At 45.8% G+C, this 27189-nt stretch overlaps 1 protein-coding gene across 7 annotated transcripts in view; it reads left to right on the forward strand.

The window, feature by feature from the left end:
- Positions 1–27189, forward strand: part of SYNE2 (spectrin repeat containing nuclear envelope protein 2) — a 654322-nt gene that overhangs the window by 554667 nt on the left and 72466 nt on the right. For all 7 annotated transcript variants that reach the window (XM_033952730.1, XM_033952735.1, XM_033952736.1 and 4 more), the window contains 4 exons: positions 2668–2830; positions 13134–13321; positions 17769–17919; positions 21280–21462. In XM_033952730.1, coding sequence (XP_033808621.1) covers positions 2668–2830; positions 13134–13321; positions 17769–17919; positions 21280–21462 — 685 coding nt within the window. The remainder of the gene's footprint in view (positions 1–2667; positions 2831–13133; positions 13322–17768; positions 17920–21279; positions 21463–27189) is intronic.

The following is a 27189-nucleotide window of genomic DNA, read 5'->3' on the forward strand; positions in this document are numbered from 1 at the left end:
GAAGAAGTCTAGAAGCTAAGAGCTATCATTTAAATGGCAGGGGGAGGTTTAAACCAATGATGTTTGTCCCATTATAGTTTGCAAGCTAAATCGAGATGGATAGCGGCAAACGGGGGCCTGAAGTTTTCCTTCCAAGACAGCAATTGCACTGTTATACCTATGTTCAAGCTACAACAGGGTATACGGTGCTCCCCCGTGAATTCACAGTCAGCAGTTCCAGTCATTCGCGGTGTTTTCTGACCGTGAATGACTAGGCAGGGGAGGCAGGAGAGGGCAGCCGGAGCGCTGGCGAGTGAAGGAAATCACTCACTGTATTCTCCTACCGTCTCTTCCTGTACTAAAATCGGGCCTTACCAATCAGGAGCTGCGTGTCAAAGCAGCTCTTGATTGGTGAGTTCTGACTATAGTACAGGAAGAGGCGGTTGGAACATACAGCGAATGATTTCCTTCACTCGCCGGTACTCCAGCTGCCCTTTCCAGCTTCCCTCTCCTGCCTCCTCTGCCTAAAAACCGTATTTGCATTTTTTCAAAATTCGCGGGGATTCCTACAATGGAACCCCCGTGAATTTCAGGGGAGTATTGTAAATATAAAAAGATTGTGTGTGCAGAGAGTATTTTATGTTATTGATTGGTTGGTTTGCTGCACAGAGTCTGTATTTTTGGAGTGACTTGCCCAAGGTCATTAAGTGACTTGCCCAAGGTCACAAGGAGCAGCATGGGAGTTGAACCCACAACCTCAGGGTGCTGAGGGGCTAGCTCTAACCATCTAGTTGAATGTGGATGCAAGCTGTACTGGCATTCTAGCACAGAAGTAAAGTTTATTTCATTTTTGCCCTATATTTTACATCTAGCTCAGATGTTTTACTTCAGTGTGTTCTGTATCCAGTTAGCTTATTATATCTGACTTAAATTTTACCATGGAAGTAAAAAAAAATAAAAAGGTTCCCTTCCCCCCCCCAAGGGATGAAAGTACTGCCATTAATGTGTGTTTGCTGCCTGGTTCATCTGGCAAAAAAAAAAAGGGTATTTAGGTCCAAATTCTGTATAGGGTACCCTAAAATCGCAAATCAGTGCACATTGCCAATTTGCATGCAGAATTTCATTGTTTAACAAGCCAATTGGCGCTGATACTTGGTAATTAACACCTAATAATTGATGAATTGGCATTAACAGAAGTTATGCACACAACTTTCTAGGCGCATTCTGTAAAGTGATGTGCATCACTTCTAGTGCTAGAATCTCAAAATGGGGTGTGGCCAGAGAAGTGTGAATGTTCTTAAAAGTTAGGTATATTGTTACAGAATACACCCTATCAGCGCACAATTTAAGCACACTGTAATATTCTTGACTTGTAAACCATTAACTACCTCACAGTATACCTCCTACTCTGTATTTCATAATGCACCGCCTACCTTGTATTCAATGTATACTGTCTTCTTTGTATTCCAATGTTCTGATTCCTAAACATACCGTAGGTGAACTTCTTGACTTGTAAATCGCCTTGAACCTAGTTAGGCATAGCGCAATCCAGAAATCAAAGATTAGTTTATTTAGGCCTGGTTTTCATTGGCCTAAATGATAGCCACCCATACAAGTGCTAAGCGTGATTCTATAAACTGTGCATAACTTTGAAGGCATTTTATAGAGCGCGCTACGCATTGTCTTTTTCAGTACTGATTTTTTTTATAGAATATGACTCTTAGAGGGTAATTGTATAACTGCGTGCCTCCGTTAAGGCACTCTGAGGCCACGTGGCAGAAATAACTGAATGCAGTGAGCTGCATTGTTTTATAAATCGCTTCTGCAGAGATGTATATTATAAAAAGCACGTAAGTATTATTAGCACCTGCCCTTGTTTTATTTGAAAAATTGCAATAGAGAAATCTTTAAAAAAAGAAATATGGTATTCAAAATAAAAATCAAGCTGGGCTGAAGGTCCTGAAGCATAAATGTTTAACTCTCTCAAGTTACAGGTTGTATAGGGTTCCATTAGCATTCTATCTTATAGGGCTCCTTTTACAAAGGTGCGCGAGCGTTTTTAGCGACGCACTGGATTAGCGTGCGCTATAGTGCGCGCTAGCCAAAAAACAACCGCCTGCTCAAGAGGAGGCGGTAGCAGCTAGCGTGCGCAGCATTTAATGTACGCTATTCCACGCGTTAAGGCCCTAACGCACCTTTGTAAAGCAAACCCATAGTGTTCCCTGGGCGAGTCACTTAATCAGGTTTCAAGTTTATTTGAGTCTTGATGTACCGCTTCTATAAGCAAAGCGGTTTCCAATTAATACAAAGTATTAAAAAGTTCTAAAAATATAAAATAAAGGGGACAAATTCACAGTTACGATACAGACATAACATGATACACATGGACAAATGGGGAGGATACATTGCTTAAAACAAAAGAAAGGGAGACAAAAAACAAAAGGAGAAAAGGGGATCTTTAATGAAAGGCCTGTTGTCTAAGGTTTTTGAATAATAAAAAAAAGTTAAATATAAATCTCAAAAGCATCTCTGAAAAGATATATGTATATGTAAACCGTTTTGAATGTAAAAGGCAGTATACAAGTCCCATCCTCTTTCCCTTTTATATGATCATTGCTATGCCTTCCAAATCTTTACCGTCCTTATTATTCCTATTGCTAAATGCTTTGTTGTATCCATTGCATTTAGGAAGAAGAAGCTAAAGGAGACCTTTGTGCATATACAACAGCTAGACAAAGAGATGAGCAATCTTCGCACTTGGTTGGCTCGAATCGAGTCTGAACTTTCCAAACCTGTTGTCTATGACATCTGCGATGATCAAGAAATCAAGAAGAAACTTGCTGAACAACAGGTGGGAGAAACATAACCATCCTTGGGCTTGATGCAATAAGGCTTATCTCTCATTCTGGGTCAATGGGGGAAAAATACTTAGAGAACCGAGCCCTTTGTGAAATAAAAGCAGGTGCCGAGCAGGTGGGTTGGGCACTTCCATTGACCACACTGAATATCCATTAGGCATATCTACATATAATTGATATAAGAACCTGGTTAATTTGCATGTTTTAATTACTTCAGAAAAATAGACTTATGGAACCGAATTGCCTTTCTCCTAGACTAGAATTTTGCCAGTCTCCTCTTAAAAATTTTTCACACAAATACCTTTGTTCAATACTTGATATGCTCAGAAAAACAAGGCATTCTTGACATAAATATAGGAAGCTTTTCAAGTAGTGCTACCTCATACTCTTGCTTATAAGTACAGTAGGACTTCATCCTAAATTGTCTTGATAAGCAAACTAATTAGGTAGCACTTTTTACACAGGTGGAAAGAATAACTATTAAAAAGTCATTTTCCATGTGATTTGTGGCTTGGCACCCAGCAAATCGGTGACAGGACAAAAGTGCGCCAGACAAAGCTGCGCCGACATTTCAGTACAGACAATTGCACGCAAGACTCTAGCGCGCCGCTGTAAAAGTTAATTTTAAAGAGCTCCGACGGAGGATGTGAGGGAGGATCCTCTCCGCTTTACTTAATACTGTTTGCGCTGCCGTTCGAGGGGTGTGGGGGTGCAACCCTTTCATTATACAGAAAACTTAACTTTTTTCCTAAAAAATCGGGATAAAGTTAAGTTTCCTCTATAATGGGGGGTTCCAACCTCCCCTAACGGCAGCGCGAACACTATTAAGTAAACTGGGGGGTTCCCCCCCACACCCCCTGTCAGAGCTCTTTAAAATTAACTTTTCCGGCGGTGCGCTGCAGTCTTGCGCCCAATTGTCTGAGCTCAAATATCGGCGCGGCTTTGTCCCATACGCGAATGACAGTGAACCCAGCAAATCATAGTTTGTTCTTCACAGTACTGCATCACTTGATTCTGAGCATTCAAGGGTCACTCTTCCTTAAACAACAAGTAGGAAATCACATTAATAGGTAAGAGTGGTATCTGACATAAAGCCCCACGCCAAAGCCCCATGCCTCCAAAAGGACAAAATAGCTCACTCAAAAGTTTCATTCACTTTGAGGGTGTATATTGCTACGATATATTTTAGTAACCTTCTCCTGTAGGAAACTTTTTTATTTGAACGAGTTAACTTTGTCATATAGGAGTCCTCTTTGATTACTTAAAAAAAAGGACTAAAATGTATTAAAAAAGGGATGGTTAACAAGACTAAAAATGTTATAAAACCCCTGTATCGCTCCATGGTGCAACCTCACCTGGAGTATTGCATTCAATTCTGGCCTCCTTATCTCAAGAAAGATATAGCGGTGCTAGAAAAGGTTCAAAGAAGAGCGACCAAGATGATAAAGGGGATGGAACTCCTCTCGTATGAGGAAAGACTAAAAAGGTTAGGGCTCTTCAGAGCTTGGAAAAGAGACGGCTGAGGGGAGATATGACTGAAGTCTACAAAATCCTGAGTGAAGTAGAATGGGTATAAGTGGATCAATTTTTCACTCCGTCAAAAATTACAAAGACTAGGGGACACTTGATTAAATTAAAGGGAAATACTTTTAAAACCAATAGGAGGAAATATTTTTTCACATAGAGAATAGTTAAGCTCTGGAACGCTTTGTAGTAAAAGCGGATAGCGTAGCAGGTTTTAAGAAGAGTTTGGACAAATTCCTGGAGGAAAAGTCCATAGTCTGTAATTAAGACATGTGGGAAGCCTCTGCATGCCCTGGATCGGTAGCATGAAATGTTGCTACTCCTATGGCCAGGTACTAGTGACCTGGTTTGGCCACCATGAGAACGGGCTGCTGGGCTTGATGGACCTTTGGTCTAATCCAGTAAGGCTATTTTTATGTTCTTATGTTCTAATGGAGAATCTAAAAGTGGTATCTAAAAAATGTGATGGTTGGTATTTTATCAAGACATATAACATAATAACATAGTAGATGACAGCAGATAAAGACCCGATTGGTCCATCCAGTCTGCCCAACCTGATTCAATTTAAATTTTTTAATTTTTTTCTTAGCTATTTCTGGGCAAGAATCCAAAGCTCTACCCGGTACTGTGCTTGGGTTCCAACAGCCGAAATCTATGTTAAAACCTACTCCAGCCCATCTACACCCTCCCCAGCCCTTCCCCCACCAAACAGCCATACACAGACACAGACCATGCAAGTCTGCCCAGTACTGGCCTTAGTTCAATATTTAATATTATTTTCTGATTCTAGATCTATATCTTCATGGTTAGAATTTCTCCCTCTTCCCCTTCCAGATAAATTGCATGTGGACATGTAATAATGCACAAAAACTACCCAGATAAAAGGAGACGCCTAGGACAAGATTTGGTTTGCCTACTCAATGCTGATCTTGCATGTAATCCCAACAGAGTTTAGCCAGGTTAACACTGGGCAGATATATAGCTTGCTGAAGCTGAGAGGCTAATGTTTTCTGGGTATATAGGGGAGATGGGACTTGATATACCACCTTTCTGTGCTTGCAATCAAAGCAATTTACATATTATATACAGGTACTTATTTTGTAACTGGGGCACTGGAGGGTTAAGTGATTTGCCCATAGTTTGGGGACTAGCTCCTACATACTTCATATTATACAGCCCAAAAAGACAAACCAAAAACTGCAAGCTATTTGCATATCCAAGCATCACCGGCGGTAAATACAAAACCTTTCTGGATAGAACTTTTATGTACCAAGCAAATAAACAACAACACTGGCTAGACAACTACATTAATGGAGCTAGACTGACCTACGACGCTTTTAGAAAAGTCATAAAAACTGCCTTATTCGACAGATATATATCACCTAAATAGTAATTACACCAAACACTTGTTCCATTGCTTTTTTCATAATATGTCCCCTCTGAAATTCTTAACAAACTGTACATTGTAATTCACTGCATTTTTTTAAAGATTCTACTTACTATAATTTCACTGACTATCTACATATTGTAACTCGCTGATTGTCCAGCTGTGAACCGCCTAAAAGTCACAAGATTATGGCGGTATAGAAGAATAAAGTTATTGTTATTATTATAGTCACAAGCTGCAGTGGGAATCAAACACAGTTCATCCAATAATATGTACAGGAATGAGAGAGAACAAAATATCACCTCCAATACCTCCCTCTTTTTACTTCACAAATATAAATTTGCTTAGAATTATGAAGAATATTCTTCCCTTCATTTAATGTCTCAAAGTAATTACTTTTTTTGATTAAAGCTGCATTCAATCTCTAAATTCTCATTCTTCCGTGTAAATATTAATTTCAGTCTGTCATACCCAAACCCTAATGTTTTTACCCTCCCCCCTTCAACCTTCTTTTTATCCCAGGACAAGCAGGCAGGTATTCTCACTAGTGGGTGATGTCATCAGACAGAGCCCCGGTACGGACGTCTCACAAGCACGTGTTGCTTGTAGAAACTTAAAGTTTCTAGATGCCCGCACCGCGCATGCGCCGGTGCCTTCCTACCCGGAGATCCGGGCGTGTCTCCTCAGTTCTTTCTTTTCCGCGGAGCTGAGAAGTTCAACTTCTTCATGCGCTAGCTGAATTCAGTTAAATTTGCCTTCCTTGTCCGCGTTTTCGTTTCTTTTAATTACAGTTAACAGTTCTTTTCTTTTTCAGTAAAAAAAAAAAGAAGATTATTTCCTCCGGCGGGTCGAACGGGCCGGCCACGTGGCTCAGGCCCACGGGCTTCGACCTCGCGGCGGAGATTTTCCGGCCTATGTCCCGGCCAATCACCGGTTTTAAAAAGTGCAGCAAGTGCCAACGCGCGATTTTCACTCACGGACCCTCACTGGCGCTGTTTGCAGTGTTTGGGCCCTGACCACATCCCGAAATCGTGCGGGCCTTGCTCTACCCTTACGGCACGCTCATTCAAGCGGCGTTGCCTATTGTGGGAATCGATGTTCAAGATGGACGCAGCTAAGGATCCCTCAGCCTCCACTTCATCTGATACCTCCCCGGTTCGGGCGAAACCGGCATCGACTCCTCCTGCATCGAGTGCGGTGAAACCGGCATCGCTCGCCCCGACACCATCCACGAGCTCGACGTCGGTGCCTGCCCCGGTCTCCTCGGTTCAGGTACCTCTTCCTTCCACAGTGCCACCAATGGTCATCAAAGTGCCGAAAGCTACTAAGCAGAAGCACTCGACCTCGAAAGAGCGCGATGCCCGTGCAGGAGGACCCCCTTTCGGTGCGGATCCCTCCCTATCGGCTTCGCTACGGTCCGTGCTGGAAGCTCAATTCGTTGAGCTCATGCAGACCATCGGACCCGGGCTCATCGCTGCCATACAGGGTGACCTCCCGGTACCGGTCCAAAGGGGCGGTCCGCCCCCTCCCCCTCCCCCACACCGTTCGACCTCGACAACCGACGAGGACGAACGGGGGAGGGCGGCGATACCCACGCGGCAAGCCTCGCTTACCGACATGCCGCCATTAGAACCCATTACGCCTCCGCGCCAACATGGGACCAGACCTCCGATCGATACTCGAAGCCCTGGGCATAGTCAGGAAGAGTTCCTCCGTACTCCTTACCAGACTTGGGTAGCATCGCAGGAACCCGCATCGCAGACCCAGTGGCGATCCACTGCTTCCAGCCCTATCCACTTGGGGGCCTCGGGAGACCATGCGATGCACAGACGATCCCGATCCCCGTCCCGCCACCGAGACGGGCACCGATCGAGACACTCATCCTGGCACTCCTCACGCCATTCGGAGGTGTCACCGCAGAAAAAACTGCAACGTAGGGGATACTCCTCATCAGAGGCGTCCCCTCCGAGGGGCCCGGAGTACGAGGAGACACCGGTGCCCGATTCTCCTTGTCACTCCCCGATGTCCACGGACCTGGAGGCCTCCTCCTCCGCCAGCCCGTCTCACAGACCGACGCTGGCAGAACAACTGTCCTTCTCATCATTCCTCCGACAAATGGCGGATGATCTGGATGTGACCCTTGACACGGGCTCCCGATACTCCAAAGAGTATCTGGACACCATGCACTTACCTAACCCTCCAACGGAGTCGCTTCGGCTCCCCCTGCATAAATTACTGGACCAGACCTTCATGCAGTGCTTCGAAACGCCGTATTCCATACCGGCGATCCCCAGCAAACTCGATGCTCGATACCGCATCGTGCACCATAAAGGGTTCGAGGGCCCTCAACTCTCCCACCAATCCCTGCTGGTCGAGTCCTCCCTAAAACGCTCTCATCCCTCCCAGGTCTACGCCTCTGTACCGCCGGGCCGAGAGGGGAGAACGATGGACAAATTTGGTAGAAAATTCTACCAAAACTCCATGATGGCGTCACGGGTGCTAAACTACAACTTCTTTTTCTCTTCCTATCTGGAGTTCTTCTTGCCGGTGCTCCGCAAGTTCACTCCGTTCATAGACAACCAAGCTCGATTCGAGTTCGAGGAAGTGGTAGCCTCCCTCTCCCAATTACGCCTCCAGCTGATGCAATCCTCCTTCGATGCATTCGAACTCTCGGCACGCGCCGCCGCTAGCGCGGTAGCTATGCGTCGCCTGGCATGGCTCCGTACCATCGATATGGATCCCAACCTACAGGACAGACTCGCCAACGTACCATGTGCTGGAGCTGACCTGTTCGATGAGTCTATCGAGACTGTTACCAAGAAGCTGTCGGATCATGAAAAATCCTTTCAATCCATCCTGCGGCCCAAACCCAAACCTCAACAGTCTCGACCTTCCAGGCCACCCCTGATTTACCAGCGGCGTTACATGCCCAGACAAACGCCTGCTGCGAGACAGCCTGCGAAGAGACAACCTCCCCAGAAGTCTCAGCAAAAACCTCAGCCACCGGCCGTACCTAAGGCCCCCCAGCCCTTTTGACGCCCCCCCCGGGAGCATAACCTCGGCCTCTCCCATAGGGGGCCGCCTCCATCTTTTTTACCATCGATGGGAGGCCATAACTACGGACCTATGGGTCCTCACCATCATAAGAGAAGGATACTCTCTTCAATTCCACCGGGTCCCCCCGGACCACCCTCCAAGAGAGTATCCTTCAAGCTCGACGCAGACCGCCCTTCTTCTTCAGGAAGTCCAAACCTTACTCCAGCTTCGGGCTGTCGAGCCGGTCCCTTCAGACCAATTGAACCGAGGGTTTTACTCCCGGTACTTCCTCGTCCCGAAGAAAACGGGCGACCTGCGACCCATTTTAGACCTTCGGGCCCTCAACAAGTTCCTGGTCAAAGAGAAGTTTCGCATGTTGACTTTGGCTTCTCTATACCCCCTCCTCGAGCAGAACGACTGGTTATGCTCCCTGGATCTCAAGGAGGCCTACACTCACATCCCCATTCACCCGGCCTCCCGAAAGTTCCTCAGATTTCGGGTGGGAAATCTGCACCTACAGTATCGAGTGCTACCATTCGGCCTATCTTCGTCCCCCAGAGTCTTCACAAAGTGCCTGGTGGTAGTGGCCGCAGCACTCCAGGACAGGGGTCTACAGGTATTCCCATACCTCGACGACTGGCTCATCAAGGCCCCATCAGCCCCAGAGGTCACTTCGGCGGCCTTGGCTACAACCTACTTCCTCCAGAATTTGGGCTTCGAGATCAACTTCTCCAAGTCTCACCTACAACCCACCCAGTCCCTCCCCTTCATCGGAGCGGTCCTGGACACCACCCGACTCCGAGCATTCCTACCTCGGCAACGCATGGAATCTCTTCTTCATCTCTGCCAGTCGGTGTCTACTCGCCAAACCCTACCGGCGAGACAACTGATGGTGCTCCTGGGCCATATGGCCTCCACAGTACATGTGACACCCTTTGCCAGACTCCACCTCAGGATCCCCCAGTGGACCCTGGCATCACAGTGGAATCAGACATCCGATCCACTATCCAAACGCATCTTAGTCACACCTGCTCTTCGGCAGTCTCTACTTTGGTGGATGACCTCTTCGAATCTATCCAGAGGTTTGCTGATGCACTCTCCCCCCCATCAGAAAGTTCTCACGACCGATTCGTCGAATTACGCATGGGGGGCCCACCTGGAGGGTCTCCGCACCCAAGGATTCTGGACCAATGCGGAGAGACTACACCAAATCAATCTACTGGAACTCAGAGCCATCTTCAATGCGCTCCAAGCTTTCCAACACCTACTCCACGACATGGTAATCCTCATTCGCACAGACAATCAGGCCGCCATGTATTATATCAACAAGCAAGGAGGCACGGGCTCGGCCCTCCTTTGCCAGGAAGCTCTACGAGTCTGGGACTGGGCGGTGCGCCACAACACCCTACTCAGAGCAGTATACATCCAGGGGGAGAACAACGTCTTAGCAGACAAACTAAGCCGTCTGCTACAACCGCACGAATGGACTCTCCATTCCAGCCCCCTTCACCAAATCTTCACGCAATGGGGGACGCCTCAGATAGACCTCTTTGCGGCTCCCCACAACGCCAAACTGCCTCAGTTTTGCTCCAGGATCTACACCCCTCACCGCCTCGAGGCAGATGCTTTTCTACTGAACTGGGGGAAACGATTTCTATATGCGTTCCCACCATTCCCGCTGATCCAGAAGACTCTGGTCAAGCTGAAACTCGAACGGGCCACCATGATTCTAATAGCTCCTCGGTGGCCCAGACAACCTTGGTTCTCCCTCCTACTTCAACTCAGCAGCAGGGAACCAGTACCACTTCCAGTGTTTCCTTCACTACTTACTCAACATCAAGGATCACTACTTCATCCCAACCTGCAGTCTCTCCACCTGACAGCTTGGTTCCTCTCAACGTAACCCCTCACCAATTCTCACAAGAAGTGAGGGAGGTCTTGGAAGCTTCCAGGAAGCCCGCCACTCGGCAATGCTACTCCCAGAAATGGACCAGATTCTCCTCATGGTGTGTTTCCAAGTCAAAGGAACCCCAGCGAGCTTCCTTAGCCTCCGTGCTGGACTATCTCCTACACCTATCTCAATCTGGGCTCAAGTCCACATCCATACGAGTACACCTGAGCGCTATCGAGGCGTTCCACCAGCCCCTACAAGGGAAACCCCTCTCGGCCCATCCGGTGGTCGCCAGATTTATGAAAGGACTCTTCCATGTTAACCCGCCTCTCAAACCACCTCCAGTAGTTTGGGACCTCAATGTAGTCCTTTCCCATCTCATGAAGCCCCCGTTTGAACCACTCAACAGGGCCCCTCTGAAGTATCTCACCTGGAAAGTGCTTTTCCTTGTAGCCCTTACGTCCGCTCGCAGAGTCAGCGAACTACAGGCATTGATGGCGGACCCACCATTCACAGTATTCCACCATGACAAGGTGGTCCTCCGCACTCACCCGAAATTCCTGCCTAAGGTGGTCTCCGAATTTCATCTCAACCAATCCATTGTACTTCCAGTATTCTTCCCTAAGCCTCATTCTCACCAAGGAGAATCGGCCCTTCACACTCTAGACTGTAAACGTGCCTTGGCTTTCTACCTGGATCGCACCAAGCCACATAGAACCACTCCTCAACTTTTTGTCTCCTTCGATCCTAACAAGTTGGGAAGATCCGTATCGAAGCGCACCATCTCCAATTGGATGGCGGCTTGTATCTCTTTCTGCTATGCCCAGGCTGGATTATCACTCCCTTGTAAGGTCACAGCCCATAAGGTCAGAGCAATGGCAGCCTCAGTAGCATTCCTCAGATCAACACCAATCGAGGAAATTTGCAAGGCTGCCACCTGGTCCTCGGTTCACACATTCACCTCACATTATTGTCTGGATAACCTCTCCAGACGGGATGGACAGTTTGGCCAAACAGTATTGAAAAATTTATTCTCTTAAGTCGCCAACTCCCCCTCCATCCCACTGAGGTTAGCTTGGAGGTCACCCACTAGTGAGAATACCTGCCTGCTTGTCCTGGGATAAAGCAATGTTACTTACCGTAACAGTTGTTATCCAGGGACAGCAGGCAGCTATTCTCACGTCCCACCCACCTCCCCTGGGTTGGCTTCTCAGGCTAGCTATCTGAACTGAGGAGACACGCCCGGATCTCCGGGTAGGAAGGCACCGGCGCATGCGCGGTGCGGGCATCTAGAAACTTTAAGTTTCTACAAGCAACACGTGCTTGTGAGACGTCCGTACCGGGGCTCTGTCTGATGACATCACCCACTAGTGAGAATAGCTGCCTGCTGTCCCTGGATAACAACTGTTACGGTAAGTAACATTGCTTTCTCCGCACTAGGAAACAAAAATTTTGTAACTTTTCCCTCTCGTTCTCTCCAATTCACTCTTGTTTTGTATAATCTGTCAGTATTGTCAGTTTGAAATTGCTCTGTTTTATTTATTGTAGAAATTTTATTAATATTTTAAATGTTTTACCCCAATTGTACATTTTATGTAATTCGCTTAGAAATATTAAGCGAACCATCAAATTTAAATAAAACTTGAAACTTAAAGGGGAAAAGAGCCTCAGATCCCCGTGTGCTATAAGTATCAAACTGAACAGACCCACTTAAAAGGGTAACTACCTCATTGGCTCGAAACCCCCCGTCCTGTCCAATGTTTCAATATGTATGCGCCAAAAAATTCTTATTCACTCATTCAAAGCGCTATGCAAAATAAAGTGCAACCACTTAGCTTGGTCAGGACTCAGATGTTATATGCAGGTGTTGTGCTCTCCTGCTTTGTGCTATCTCTGACATCTGAGTCCTGACCAAGCTAAGTGGTTGCCAGAGGATGTGTTAAGAGTGGATAGTGTGGCTGGTTTTAAGAAAGGTTGGACAAGTTTCTGGAGGAAAAGTCCATAGTCTGTTATTGAGAAAGACATGGGGGAAGCCACTGCTTGCCCTGGATCGGTAGCATGGAATATTGCTACACCTTGGGTCTTGGCCAGGTACTCGTAACCTGGATTGGCCACCATGAGAACGGGCTACTGGGCTTGATGAACCATTGGTCTGACCTAGTAAGGCTAGTCTTATATTCTTATGTTCACTTTATTTTGCATAGCGCTTTGAATGAGTGAATAAGAATTTTTTGGCTCCTGGATTAGTGAATGGATTTTAATCTTTTAAGGCCTCAGCAAAGCTGTCCTACTCCCCACCACTATGGAATGAGATTAATGTGGAAACTAGATCCGTTCCTATATCCTTGGCGTACAAATCTGTTCTCTCTTCCCTTTTATCAATATTCTATAGTCTTACAAGCATCGTAACGTTATTTCCTAAAGTACTCTCCTTATTGTGCTGTTTGTTTTATTCTAGGATCTGCAGCAGGACATTGAACAGCACAGAGCGGGTGTCGCCTCTGTCTTGAATATTTGCGAAGGTCTTTTGAACGATTCTGATGCATGTGCTAATGAGACAGAATGTGATTCTATACAACAGACCACCAGGAGCCTGGACAAGCGGTGGAGAAACATTTGTACCATGTCAATGCAGAGGCGCATGAAGTAAGCAAGTCTTTCAGTTTCCCTTATGTACAAAACCCCCCACAAAAACCCAATCTGTGGCATGCCCGGTTCATTCCATCACATCACTCAGTTGGTTTAAAATTCAAATAACACAACTTCTTCCAGTCAGTTCTGTCAGTGAAAAGACAACAAGCTTCTTTTTTTTTTCTAGTTCAATAATTTTAATTAGTATATTAAAGAAAATCATACATATGTAAAGATCAAAACAATATAATATAGTATCAATTAGATCACATGTATGTATAAAAGGTAAAAAAAAAAATAAAAATAAAAACAGCAAATTAACAACATCATTAATGATCATTAATGCTCTCATAAAATACAGCAAAGAAAACAGTATGGATGTACACCTTAGTAAGACAGATCATTATGACTGAACAGGCGCATGGCTGTAAGAATCCGATGGCTCTCATATTTTAGCAAATTTTTTTAAAGCATTGTACCTTTCAGCAGCAACACTCTCATATTTGGCGGTTATACCGACCGTATTCCACCAAGTTATGTATTCCACCATTGAAGCGTCCTTCCAATGTTGTAAGATAATTTTAATAGCCAAGTTGAGCAAAATTCTCAATCATTTTGAGTGATTATCAAGATGTTGGCTGCTGAAGGCAACATGCTTCAAATACTTGAGTACCTGATTGTAAAACCGCTTAGATAACTTTGATAGGCGGTATATAAAATCCTAAGAAAACTTGAAACTCTGCATAATCTTTTTCTTGGCGGAAATATATTTACTGATTCTAAGGGGTAGAGAGAAGTGTGCCACAAGACTTACTGTCATTAGTAGGAGATGGGTGGACGTTTTCTGCAACAATGCAAAACCCAAGCAGCCCAAGGAGCCATTTATTCGCCCACTCCTCCAGTTTGTTTAGGTCCCTTTGTAGGTCCTCACACTATTCCGTAGTTCTAACCCTTCTACAGAGTTTAGTGTCATCCGCAAATTTTATAACTTCACATTTCGTCCCCGTTTCCAATGTATTTATTAATGACCTGGAAACGGGGACGAAATGTGAAGTTATAAAATTTGCGGATGACACTAAACTCTGTAGAAGGGTTAGAACTACGGAAGAGTGTGAGGACCTACAAAGGGACCTAAACAAACTGGAGGAGTGGGCGAATAAATGGCAGATGAACTTCAATGTAGGGAAATGCAAGGTCATGCATATAGGGAGAAAGAATCCGATGTTCAGCTACCAAATGGGGGGATTAGTATTAGAGGGAAGTAACCTTGAAAGAGATTTGGGTATACTGGTGGATACAACAATGAAGTCAACGGCACAATGCGCAGCAGCCGCGAAGAAGGCAAACAGAATGTTGGGTATTATTAAGAAGGGTATTACGACCAGAACAAAAGAAGTCATCCTGCCGTTGTATCGGGCAATGGTGCGCCCGCACCTGGAGTACTGTGTTCAGTATTGGTCACCGTACCTTAAGAAGGATATGGCACAACTTGAGAGGGTCCAGAGGAGAGCGACACGAATGATTAAGGGCATGGAAAACCTTTCATACACTGAAAGATTGGAGAGGCTGGGGCTCTTCTCCCTGGAAAAGCGGAGACTCAGAGGAGACATGATAGAGACCTACAAGATCATGAATGGCATAGAGAAAGTAGAGAGGGATAGATTCTTCAAACTTTCAAAACATATAAGAACAAGAGGGCATTCGGAAAAATTGGAAGGGGATAGATTCAAAACAAATGCTAGGAAATTTTTCTTTACCCAGCGTGTGGTGGACACCTGGAATGCACTTCCAGAGGACAGAGTACGGTACTGGAGTTCAAGAAAGGATTGGACAATTTCCTGCTGAAGAAAGGGATAGAGGGGTATAGATAGGGGGCTACTGCGCAGGTCCTGGACCTGTTGGGCCGCCGCGTGAGCAGACTGCTGGGCACGATGGACCTCGGGTCTGACCCAGTGGAGGCATTGCTTATGTTCTTATGTAGGAATCAAACTCATAACCTCTGCACAGCCTTTGCAGAACACCCAGTCGTAGGCCTATTTATATGCCTTCAAGGGTAATTTCAACTGAAAACTCTCCAGCCCCCCCTCCCGGAAAGTCACAATGGTCATTTTGGCTGAGGAACCAGTAGAGGCAATAACAACTGGAGATTGTTCTTGACTGGAAGAGGCCACTTGTCCACCGGGAATTTTTTTTTTCCCCCAATAAGATTTTATTGAAAATTTTTGAAGAAAATATAAACAAACAATATAATATAATACAATAAATAAAGTCAAAGGGTGTGATAACATACAATACAAAATAAATACAATAACATTCAATCTGTGAATTTACATAAACAATTCCATATCTTATTAAACTGTCTCAAACTACCACCCTTAATTGCATAAATTTTTTCATATTTGCTATATAAACATAAAGTATTCCACATCTGGAATACTGCGTTCAGTATTGGTCGCCGCACCTCAAGAAGGACATGGCGGTACTTGAGAGAGTCCAAAGGAGAGCAACGAAACTGGTAAAAGGGCTGGAACACTGCCCATACGCCGAGAGGTTGGATAGGCTGGGGCTCTTCTCTCTGGAAAAAAGGAGGCTCAGGGGAGATATGATAGAGACCTTCAAGATCATGAGAGGCATAGAGAGGGTGGATAGGGACAGATTCTTCAGACTGAAGGGGACAACAAGTACGAGGGGGCATTCGGAGAAACTGAAGGGAGATAGGTTCAAAACAAATGCAAGGAAGTTTTTTTTCACCCAAAGGGTCGTGGACACTTGGAATGCGCTACCGGAGGAAGTGATCAGGCAGAGTACGGTACAGGGATTCAAACAGGGATTGGACGGATTCCTGAGGGATAAAGGGATCGTGGGATACTGAGGGAGGAGCTGGGATGTAACACAAGTATAGAAAGCTAACCAGGTAATAAGTATAGAAACCCAACCAGGTCGTGCATGTGCAAGACCGGAGGGTTAGGACTTTGATGGGAAGATAGGACTTCAATGAGAAACCAAGGTGGCAAGGGAGCCCCTTCTGGTGATTCAGACAGGTCGTGACCTGTTTGGGCCGCCGCGGGAGCGGACTGCCGGGCAGGATGGACCTATGGTCTGACCCGGCGGAGGCATTGCTTATGTTCTTATGTTATGTTCTTATGTATTATATTCCAATTTAGAACTATCCTTCCAATTAATTAAAATTGTTTTAATGGTAATCATTATTAAGTTATTCAACAATTTTGTCACAAAGGAGCTTAATGAAGACTGTAAACCCAGTTCCCCCCAGAATAATTATTGAATAAGTTAATGGCTCTGATATAAGAAGCAAATTTGAAATTGTTGACCAGATCTTATTCCAATAAGACACATAAGGACATTTAGTGCCTCTTCTATGAAACTGCACTAGAAGTTTTTAGCACAGAGAGCCGCGCTGATTGGCCCGCGCTGCTCCCGACACTCATAGGAACTCTATGAGCATCGGGAGCAGTGCAGCTCACCGCGCTACAAACTGCTAGCACAGTTTGATGGAAGAGGCCCTCAAACAACATATGTTCTAATGTTCCAATCCCGTCTTTGCATGACCAACAGAACTTTCCACAGGAGGTATCTATCTTTGACACTTTAATCGGGGTCCAAAGAGCCTTATGTAGTAAAAAGAAGGAAGATTGCATTAAACTCGCCAAGTGTAATGAAGTAGTGACTGATCTCTAAACCGATTTCCATTGAGACACATCTAAATGCATATTCAGATCAAACTCCCAAGATCCTTCTGTTCCTATAGGTGCCTTATATGTGCTCAATTTCAATCATTTGTACCATTGAGTAGCAGCCCCCTTACAATTACATAAATAAATGCAAAATTAGACCCAGGTGGCTTGAGGTAAGGAGTGCCTTTGGACTACCAGAGCATTTAAAAGGTTTGGGCAGAGCCTTTGAATGGTGGGAGGGTGAAGGGGCTGTGGCGGGGGAGAAGCCAGCTTCATTTTTGCAGAAACTGAATTGCAAATTTTGACTGCTGATTCAGTTTCAGTCGAAACTGAAAACCCCAGTTTCAAACAGTCTCTGGGCCTATTGTCTAAAATATCCACATGACATAGTATAGAAAAAAGTACTCAGTGGCACTTGTTTACTCTTAGTTTCTAAGCTTGTTTATTTCAGCTGTTTTTTTAGATCAGTGTTTCTCGACTCGGTCCTGGAGTACCCCCTTGCCAGTCAGGTTTTCAGACATCCACAGTGAATATGCATGAAAGAAATTTGCATATAATGGAGGCGGTGTATGCAAATCAAGTTTATGCATATTCACTGTGGATATCCTGAAAACCTGACTGGCAAAGGGGTACTCCAGGACCGAGTTGAGAAACACTGTTTTAGATTACAAAAAATCCAATAAATTACAAATAAATGGGGGGGAAACCCCAAAGTTTAGAAAATTCAGTGTTAAATGTATATGACATCACATTTTTCCCCATGGCAGAATTGAGGAAACCTGGCAGCTGTGGCAGAAGTTTTTGGATGATTATTCACGCTTTGGAGACTGGTTGAATGCAGCAGAAAGGACAGCAGCATCCCCAAACTCTGCAGAGGTCTTGTACACAAGCGCCAAAGAGGAACTGAAGAAGTTTGAGGCTAGTATTATAGATCCTAGCTATGGACTAATGTTGTACCATGTGTCATGTGTTTGCATTATATCATCTCACTAGTACTGAGAACCTCTGTTCCCAAATTCCCATCCACATTGCTAGTATTACCAAAGAAGTTCTCCATACTTTTATGAAATTTTAGAATGGACATAGCACATATGGGCCCCGCTTATGGGTCTGCAGTGCTGCCAACAGGCTTATCTATCCTGTCCTAGACTCCAGGGACAGCTATGTATGTCCCACTTGTCAAGACTTCTATACTCTTTGCACCAGAAGGGATGATTAAGGTTTTACCTCGATAACCTTCTTTCTGATAGAAGGGTACTGGATTCTTGACAGCCCACCCTGTCAGATTTCCATTTAGTCTGCTGTCTCAAACTGGTATATGTGTCCAGAGCAGTGTTCCCTCTAAGCGGGCGGGTGTTGTGAGCAAACTTTTTTCACTGTGAGCTAAAAATATCGGGCGCCAGCAAGTTATGAGCCAAATAAATATGTTGTCAAAGTTGCTGATACATGAGGACGAGGTATTCAAAGGAATTTTAGGCCTACACGCTAAATTAAATAACGTTAAATAATATTTTTAAGAACACAGAAATTGTAGGGATGAAATGATATCTTAATAAATGTTTTACAACAAATGTAGTTATGTCTGTTACATCCATATGTGTAAACTGTAAATTAAAAACAGTCCAGAAGACAATACGTTTGATGCTTTCAATTTCTAGACCAGTGTTTTTCAACCTTTTTTGGGCAAAGGCACACTTGTTTCATGAAAAAAATCACGAGGCACACCACCATTAGAAAATGTTAAAAAATTTAACTCTCTGCCTATATTGACTATATATAAAGTAATTCTCTTGAATAGGAATCAAATAAACACAAAGAAAGTATTTTATAATTACTTTATTATGAAATAAAAATTATAAAAATTATAAAATACTTTATTCAGTGCGAAACCTGGGCCTGTTTGGCTGAACACAAAGCTGATATTCTGGCTGGAATGGAAGAAAGACACACACGTAGCTCTTCGTCAACAGCTCTCAGTCTCTCTCTGTATTTGGTTTTTATAGCATACAAAAATAGACAAATATACCCTCCATCCTTTTTATTAAACCACAATAGCAGTTTTTAGCGCAGGGAGCTGCGCTGAATGCCCAGCACTGCTCTTGACGCTCATAGGCTCCCTGCGCTAAAAACCACTATTGCGGTTTAGTAAAAGGGGACCATATTGTAAAATATAGACAGCAGATATAAATTCAGAACTGTGCATAGTAAGTGAAGGGAAGTTTTCATCTCTGGGAATTTACCCAGTTAACTATTAAGTTATTTGGGCAAATTCCTTTGAAAACTGTGGTAATACTGCCTCCACTTTGCTAAATTTAAAATAAAATCATTTTTCCTACCTTGTCTGGTGATTTCTGGTTGCACTTTCTTCTTCTGACTGTGCATCCAATCTTTCTTCCCTTCTATCAGCCTGTATGCTTTCTCTCCTCCACACCTCATTCCCTCCCCCAACTTTTTCTTCCTCTCTCCCTGACCTTTCTTTCTTTTTTCTGTTTCTCTTCTTTCCTTCTGTTTCCCTGCCTGCCCCCTTTCTTTCTTTCTCCCAGCCTCCTGTCCAGCAGTAACTCTCTTCCCTTCCTCCCCTCCCAGCAGCATCTCTCCGTCTCCCTCTCCAGTAGCAGCTGTCCCTTTTTTTTCCTTGCCCAGCAGCTTCCCAGATTCCTTTCCCTCCTCCCCTCCCAGAAGCATCTCTCCTTCTTCTCCCTCTCCAGTAGCAGCTGTCCCTTTTTTTATCTTGCCCAGCAGCTTCCCAGATTCCTTTCCCTCCTCCCCTCCCAGAAGCATCTCTCCTTCTTCTCCTTATCCAGTAGCAGCTGTCCCTTTTTTTCCTTGCCCAGCAGCTTCCCAGATTCCTTTCCCTCCTCCCCTCCCAGAAGCATCTCTCCTTCTCCCTCTCCAGTAGCAGCTGTCCTTTTTTTTCCTGGCCCAGCAGCTTCCCAGATTCCTTTCCCTCCTCCCCTCCCAGATGCATCTCTCCTTCTCCTTCTCCCTCTCCAGTAGCAGCTGTCCCTTTTTTTTCCTGGCCCAGCAGCTTCCCAGATTCCTTTCCCTCCTCCCCTCCCAGAAGCATCTCTCCTTCTCCCTTTCCAGTAGCAGCTGTCCCTTTTTTCCCCTGCCCAGCAGCTTCCCAGACTGATAGTGGTTTTCTCCCCTCCCAGCAGCTCTTCTTACTTCCCAGCGCAGCGATTCACGAAGGCAGCCTCGGGTCCTTTGTTGTGTCGCGCCGCCTCTGAGGAAAGAGGAAGTTGCATCATCAGAGGCAGCCGCGACTCAGCAAAAGCCCCGAGGCTGCCTTCGTGAATCGCTGCGCTGGGAAGTAAAGGAGAGCTGCAGAGAGGGGAGAAAGCCACTGTCGGAGGCTCCCCAAGATCTCTCCGGCCCAGCGCACGCTTCCGATGCTGATGCAGGAAGTTCAAATGAGTCAATCTTGCTGGTCCTGCGCTGTGACGAGAAACTTGTGCGCTGCGACCTAATATTTTGTGCGCCAGCGCACGCCAGCGCAGCTTAGAGGGAACACTGGCCCCTTGCCCTCAGAGGTTTAGATTTCTGCCTGTCAGAAGTATTTGAACAGCATTGTAACTTCTAAATTGTACAGTCATAGGAGTACCTCTGGAATCTCTGTAACTGTTAGTGCTGGTTGCGCTCAGGTAGGAGCTTTGTTAGTTCCACCTTAGTTTTTATTTTGTCTCAAATGTTATGCACCATGTTTGTACACTGTTTTATATTGGAGTTGATTTGATTCTCAACACTATTTAAAAAGCAGAACAGAATTGGCTAGAATTGGCTCCCCCTACCCTTCCTAGTTGTTTCTCCTCTTGTAGTGCTTTGGTTCGAACTGAGGAGGAGCAGGAGTGCAGCCCAGAGCTAGGAGGTGGAGCTGAAGAAACTTTAACTCCTACACAAACTTGTGGGTGGGGATATATAACCCACTTGTCAAGACTCCTGTACCCTTCTACCAGAAAGAAGATTATTGAGATAAGAACTTAATCTTCCCTTACAAGACTCAGTGGGTACTTAAGCTCTAAAGAGAAGGGTTAGAAGGTGCTGCCAGTCTGAGAGCTAATGCATTGTTACATTTATGTAACTGCTCTGTTGGGATGGAGGATATGAAAGAAATAACTTTAAGACCTTGTTCATAAAGCTAAGTTGACATTCATATTTTCAGAAACATATGTTCGTACTTGATTTTCAAGGTGCAATCTTTTAAACATTTTTTGCTTTGTTTACATGATTCCTAACTGTAAGGTATCAACAACTTAAACTTATAAATTTGCACTTCAGGCTTTCCAGCGTCAAATTCATGAACGACTTACTCAGTTAGAGCTAATCAATAAACAGTATAGGCGTCTTGCCCGAGAGAACCGCACGGACTCAGCCAGCAAGCTAAAGCAAATGGTACATGAAGGCAATCAACGCTGGGACAATCTCCAGAAACGAGTGACTGCCATTCTAAGAAGACTCAAGGTACAATACTTTCAGGTTGTAAGCGGATTCCTGAATTCAAGTTCCTTAAGAGGCAATAAGATCCAAGGATATATTTTATTTTTTGATTCATATACTCTTATGTTATTATTGAAGCACTGAAAGACTTCTGAATAATATAAGAAAGGCTTTTTTCTTCCAGACAGTGAAACACTCAGTTGTTCAGTGTTCAGTTGGATTTTCTGAGGCTTTTTTCTTCTGTAATATTTTAGTGGGGTTCATTTCATAGCAACAAATTATCTTGGTTAATGCTCCATTTACCTATACCATTTACCTATAGTACTTCACGGTATTGCGGTATATAAGCTGTTATTATTATTATTATACTAGGATGAATCATCCTTGTTTATAAGATGGTATACATTAGAGAATGACATAGAAACAAATTTGACCCCACAGGAACTCAATTTCCCCGTGAGTTTTGACACTACCCCTGTCCCTGCCTCATTCCTGTAAGCTCTGCCTTAACCACACAAGCCTCAAACACTTATGATTTTAAAGTGTTTGAGGCTTGTGCAGATGAGAACAGAGCTTAGGCATTGGTGGAATGAGGCTTTATGACATCACAATCTGAACTCTAGAATGTTGCTATTGAAGTGAAAGGCTGCTTGCTTTACCTCACCGGAGGTCCGATGTGATATTAAAAAAAAACCAAAAATAAAAATAAAACTCAATAAGATTACATTAGTAGCAGCATTTGTCAAATCAGAAATAAATCAGTTTGGACATATACAATGGAGAGAAAAAAACCTCATATGAACAGTGCTGGCATCTTTCTGTAAGCATTTACAGAAATAAACTAGTCCACTTCACAATGATTTTAAAGTGTTTGAGGCTTGTGCAGATGAGGACGGAGCTCGCAGGAATGGGGCAGGGACAGGAAAAGAACTTGCAGAGATGGGAAACTTGCGGGGATGGGCAAAAATTTGTCCCCATGTCATTTCCTAGTATACATCCAGTTGAATCTCAGCATTTTGACTGAAGTATTTCTTCCATTTAGACAATATAGTTTCACTTCTCTCAACATAACATACTTATAGCAAACCATTTTTCAAAGCCCAAGGGTAAAGTGGCTTTTTCTTTAGAGTCCTACATGAAGCCATTCAAGTCCACATCATGTTCATGTATTAATGTTGCAAATATGAATATTTATAATTAACACAGTTCACAAAAAAAGACTTATGTTTATTATTTATAGCCTGCCTTTATCCAAGGCAGGTAACAAAACATACATAATTAAAACATACACAACAAAAGCTAATAACAGCTACACCATCAATCCAGAAAATGGGAATGTCAAAGGAGGTCATAGGCTTGGCCGAGTAGGTGGTGTTTCAAAATCAGTTTGAACGAAGACACGTTCTTTTGTAGTCTCAGTTCCAAGGGCAGTTTGTTCCTTATGCAGAGGTCAACAACTGAAAAATTGCCAATCTTTGTTTTAAGTTGTAAATGTCGATAACTTACAGTGTGCAAGCCTGATTTAGAATGCAAAGATCTTGATGGACATACTGTGGCGAATTATCATGCAAATAAAAATGAATTATGGTCCCCTCCCAAATGAACAAACAAGAGTAATTTAATTTTAATTCATTGTGCCTATGCAACTTCTTCATTAAAAGGGTCACATGTTCAGAAGTGAAGAGCTGCATATCACACTTCTGTACTACCTGCAACGCTTGTAAACAAGAGGTCGGCAAGCCTGAGTAGTTTGCAGAAGTCCAAACGACCCAATATCGGAGCTTGCAGCACTTCCTGAAAATCAGATCTAGGGAACACAGTTTACTTAAGAGCTTGAAGCATGAATTCTTAACATTTGGTGAATTTGGGACTTAGCCTGACAAGAAACTTTAATTGTGGTGCCAAAAAGCAGAATGCCTGATGGTCCAAATGCTCATTTGAGTTGTATTTTCAAGGGCAGGTTCTCATATCTGCTCTCGTGGGACAAAGTTCATGGGTACTTTGCCTGCAGACTTGGCTTCCCAATTTCAAATTTGTGCTTTTAAATCTGACATAAGTGCAATCAGAGCAGTTCTGAAAGCTAGCGCCTAGAGGTACCTACCACTTACACGCGTCAAAGGCACTATTAATTGACAGGTGCTGTTCTATAATGTAGCACCTAAGTGCCGTAGTTCCTAACTGCAAGGGGATGTACATGTGGGCAAAGCATGAGCAGGCCATGGGCCTGTCTCCCTGTTGTATGCATCGTTTATAGAATACTATGAATTAGGCACATCACTTAGGCATGCCTGCTGTTGACATGGGGAATGGGGTAAGATTTTTCACCTAAAATAGATACACTAGAGCTGACATATATTAGTGTTCTATCTTAAATGGAATCTTGGCATTAATATGCCATTGAAGAATTGCCACTGAGCGCACAGCATTCGAGATGCCTAAACTGAGGTGTTGAGGTATAGAATTTCCCAAATGTGACTGCAGATACTTGCGCCTTTACATTCATTTGTGTAAAATTTTACCGGAAAAGTATGCCTGTTGACAGTGGCCTAGTAAGGGGGAGGGGCAGTCCACCCCAGGCGCCGTCTTGCTAAGGGCTCAGCACCCCTGCTCCTCTCCTTGCCGCGTGCGCATGCCTCCTGCCTTCCTCCCATACCGTTTTTACTTCCCCGGTGCCAGGTTACTGCCCGCGTCGGCATCGGCGCTCTCTCTGATGTCACTTCCAGGACCCGCATCTAGGAAGTGACGTCAGAGGGCGAGCTGACACTGACGTGGGCATGCTGCTCACCCTGGAGATGTTAAAAAGGGGGAAGGGATGGGGGAACCACATCCCCGTGTGCTGCTCACCCTTATTACGCCACTGGCATATTTCCCTTCTCTCCTCCCACTCAACCTTTGATGCATCCCTGAGAACATCCTGCACAATATTCAGTGCTATTTAATCAGCCACTAAAGGCTTTTGGCTAGTTAAATAGCACTTAATATTCTGTGTAAGATGGTCGCTGAATGTTAGTACTTAGCAGATAGCCGGCTGCTTCAATTTAAAAGGCTGGCTGGCTAAGTTTAGCAGCCAAATTGTTGCTTAAATAGTTGGTCTATCTGGTTCATAGACAACGGCATGAAAGACAAAGGCGCGCCCGGACAATTGAGCGCAGCGCGGAGGCGCATGCCGCTGTAAATTACTGTTCTTTAGCACTCTCCAGACCAGTAGAGGTTAACTTTACGATTGGGTATATATCTAATCATGACCAGCAGGTGGAGACTGAAAACAAAACTTTGGGACAGTATATCCTAGCCCCTCCTCTCTATTTCCCTCAGTCTTCTTTCAGTCTCCAGCAGGTGTTGAGTGATCTGTACCCATCTCCCTTGGTAGGGCTGTTGGAATTTGTTTAGAGGTTTATTGTCCCTGTTTTTAGCCGGACGGAGCTTGGACGGACTCTGTTTGGGGGTTCGTCCGACCTCGGGGGTGTCAAACCCGGCGGGTCACGAGCGGGGTCCCTCCCCCCACTTCCTCCACCTCCCCATATTTTTTTAGAGGAGCCTCAGCAGTAAGCCTTGCCCCCTAAATCAAGCAAGGCATATTGCTTCGAGAGCCTGTGGAGTCTGTTCTGTAAAAAAAAAAAAAAAAAAAAAAATCCTGAGGTAGTGCTGGTCTGGAGGGTTGTATCCCTTTAAGAAAACTGTATTTTACTGTATTTTTTCAACTAACCGGCACTTTTTTACAGCTAGGTCGCGTATGGAGCAATGAGCACTTCTAAAGGGAAAAAGTGCTCATTGTGCTCCAGACGCGAGGCACTCGCGGCCGGCCTGTGCAAGCGGTGTTCAGGCCGGTGCGGTGGAGGAGCTCCGTCGGCAGCGGCTGCAGGCGCCCAGAGCTCCCCGCCGATGGTGCCTCGCGAGTCGGCAGGGAACGGTGGAGAAGCCCGGTCTTCTCCGTCCGCCCACGGAGGGATTCCCCGAGCCGCCGACGGTCGGGTTTTAGAGGATTCCCTCTCAGCTGATATTTTGACAGCTGATGCCGGCTTGCCTGTTTTAGCGGCTGAGACTATTCAGGTCTCTCAGCCGCTTCAGGCTGTGGAGGGAGCTGTTTTGGCGGGAAAGACGCCATCTTCTCTGTCTGGCCCCTCCATTTTGTCTTCCACCTCAGGTGACCTTCCCCCTGTTTTGTCTAAGCAGGGGCAGGTTTCTGCTGGGTCCCCTGCTGTGGCAGGGAGTCCCTTGGGACCCTCGGGGGGTTTTTCCCCTGATTTTTTCTTTTCATTATGCAAAGCCTATTTTCAGGCGGCTGGGGGTCCCGGTTGCGCCCAGGGGGTCTCGGGGGGTGGGGTTTCCTCCGCGCTCCCTGCGGCTTTGCCTCTCTCGTCTGACGTGACGTCCCCTCCGCCGCCTCTCTTGTCCAAGCGTCCGCGGGTGTCGTGGGACGAGGATTTGTGGTCGGAGGAACGTGTCGGTATGGAGGAGGACCTGGACCCTTCTGAGGAATTCCAGGACCCTCTGGAGGGGACGGAAGCTGGCGGCGGGTTGTCGGGTTTCCCGTTCTCCAGTGACGAGGCGTCCGTGGTGCGCCTTTTTCAGAGAGATGAGCTGCCTGACCTTATTCAACAGGTTTCTTCGGCTTTGCGTTTTGAGGACGCGCCGCCGGAGACTCCGCGTGTGGGGGACCCTCTGTTACGAGGGATCCGTTCCGTTTCCCGCTCTTTTCCTATGCATCAGGATATTCGGGATATTATTCTTGAGCAGTGGAAAACGCCGGAGACGCCGTTTCGGCTGGCGCGCAGCATGGCTCGCCTGTATCCCATTCCTGAAGGGGATCGGGCTACGTTAGCTTCGCCAGTCGTGGATGCGGTGGTCTCGGCTATTTCCAAGCGGCATACCGTGCCTGTTGAGGGCGGTTCTGCCTTGCGGGACTCTGAGGAGCGCAAATTGGAGAACATCCTTAAGCAAAATTTTCAAGTCTCTGCTTTTGGGGTCCAGGCGGCTATTTGTGGGGGACTGGTCGCTCGCGCCGTGTTTCGGTGGGCGGAGCGGGTCTTGGATCGAGAGTCTGACGACTGGTCTCTGGTGGATCAGGAGGTAGCAAAGATTGAGATGGCTGCCTCATTCCTCTCGGATGCTCTGTATGACTTGGTGCGGATCTCGGCTAAGTCCATGGCTTTTGGCGTGGCCGCAAGGCGTGTGTTGTGGCTGCGCGCTTGGGCGGCGGATGCTGCGTCCAAAGCTAAGCTTACTAAATTTCCCTTTCGGGGGTCGTTTTTATTTGGAGAGGCCTTGGATAAGTTAATTCAGACTCTGTCGGTCTCGAAAGTTCCCCGTTTGCCGGAGGACCGTGCCCGCCCGGCGTCTCGGGGGGGTGCGGCCCGGGGGCGTTTGCGGGAATTTCGCAAGTATCGCCCTGGGCGTGGGGCTGCTTCTTTCCAGTCTCCGGGGTTTTCCCGGGGTCGGTTCTTCCAGTGCATGCAGCCCTTTCGGGGGGCCCGTCGGGGGGCAGGGAACCCCTCCGCCGGTTCCCCCGCTTCCCGTCCTGCACAATGACGCCTTGCCGGCGCCCCCCTTGGTTCCGGTGGGGGCCCGGCTGCGCGACTTTTTTCCCAAATGGGCCGAGATCACGTCCGATCAGTGGGTCCTGGAGGTGGTGCGGGACGGTTATGCCCTGGAGTTCGCCCGCTCTCTGCCGGATTTTTTCCTCGCTTCTCCGTGTCAGACTCCGGGGAAGAAGCAGGCTTTTCGCCAGACCCTTCAGCGCTTGCTAGATCT

The sequence above is a fragment of the Geotrypetes seraphini genome, chromosome 7, assembly GCF_902459505.1.
Source record: "Geotrypetes seraphini chromosome 7, aGeoSer1.1, whole genome shotgun sequence".
NCBI classification, from domain to species: domain Eukaryota; kingdom Metazoa; phylum Chordata; class Amphibia; order Gymnophiona; family Dermophiidae; genus Geotrypetes; species Geotrypetes seraphini.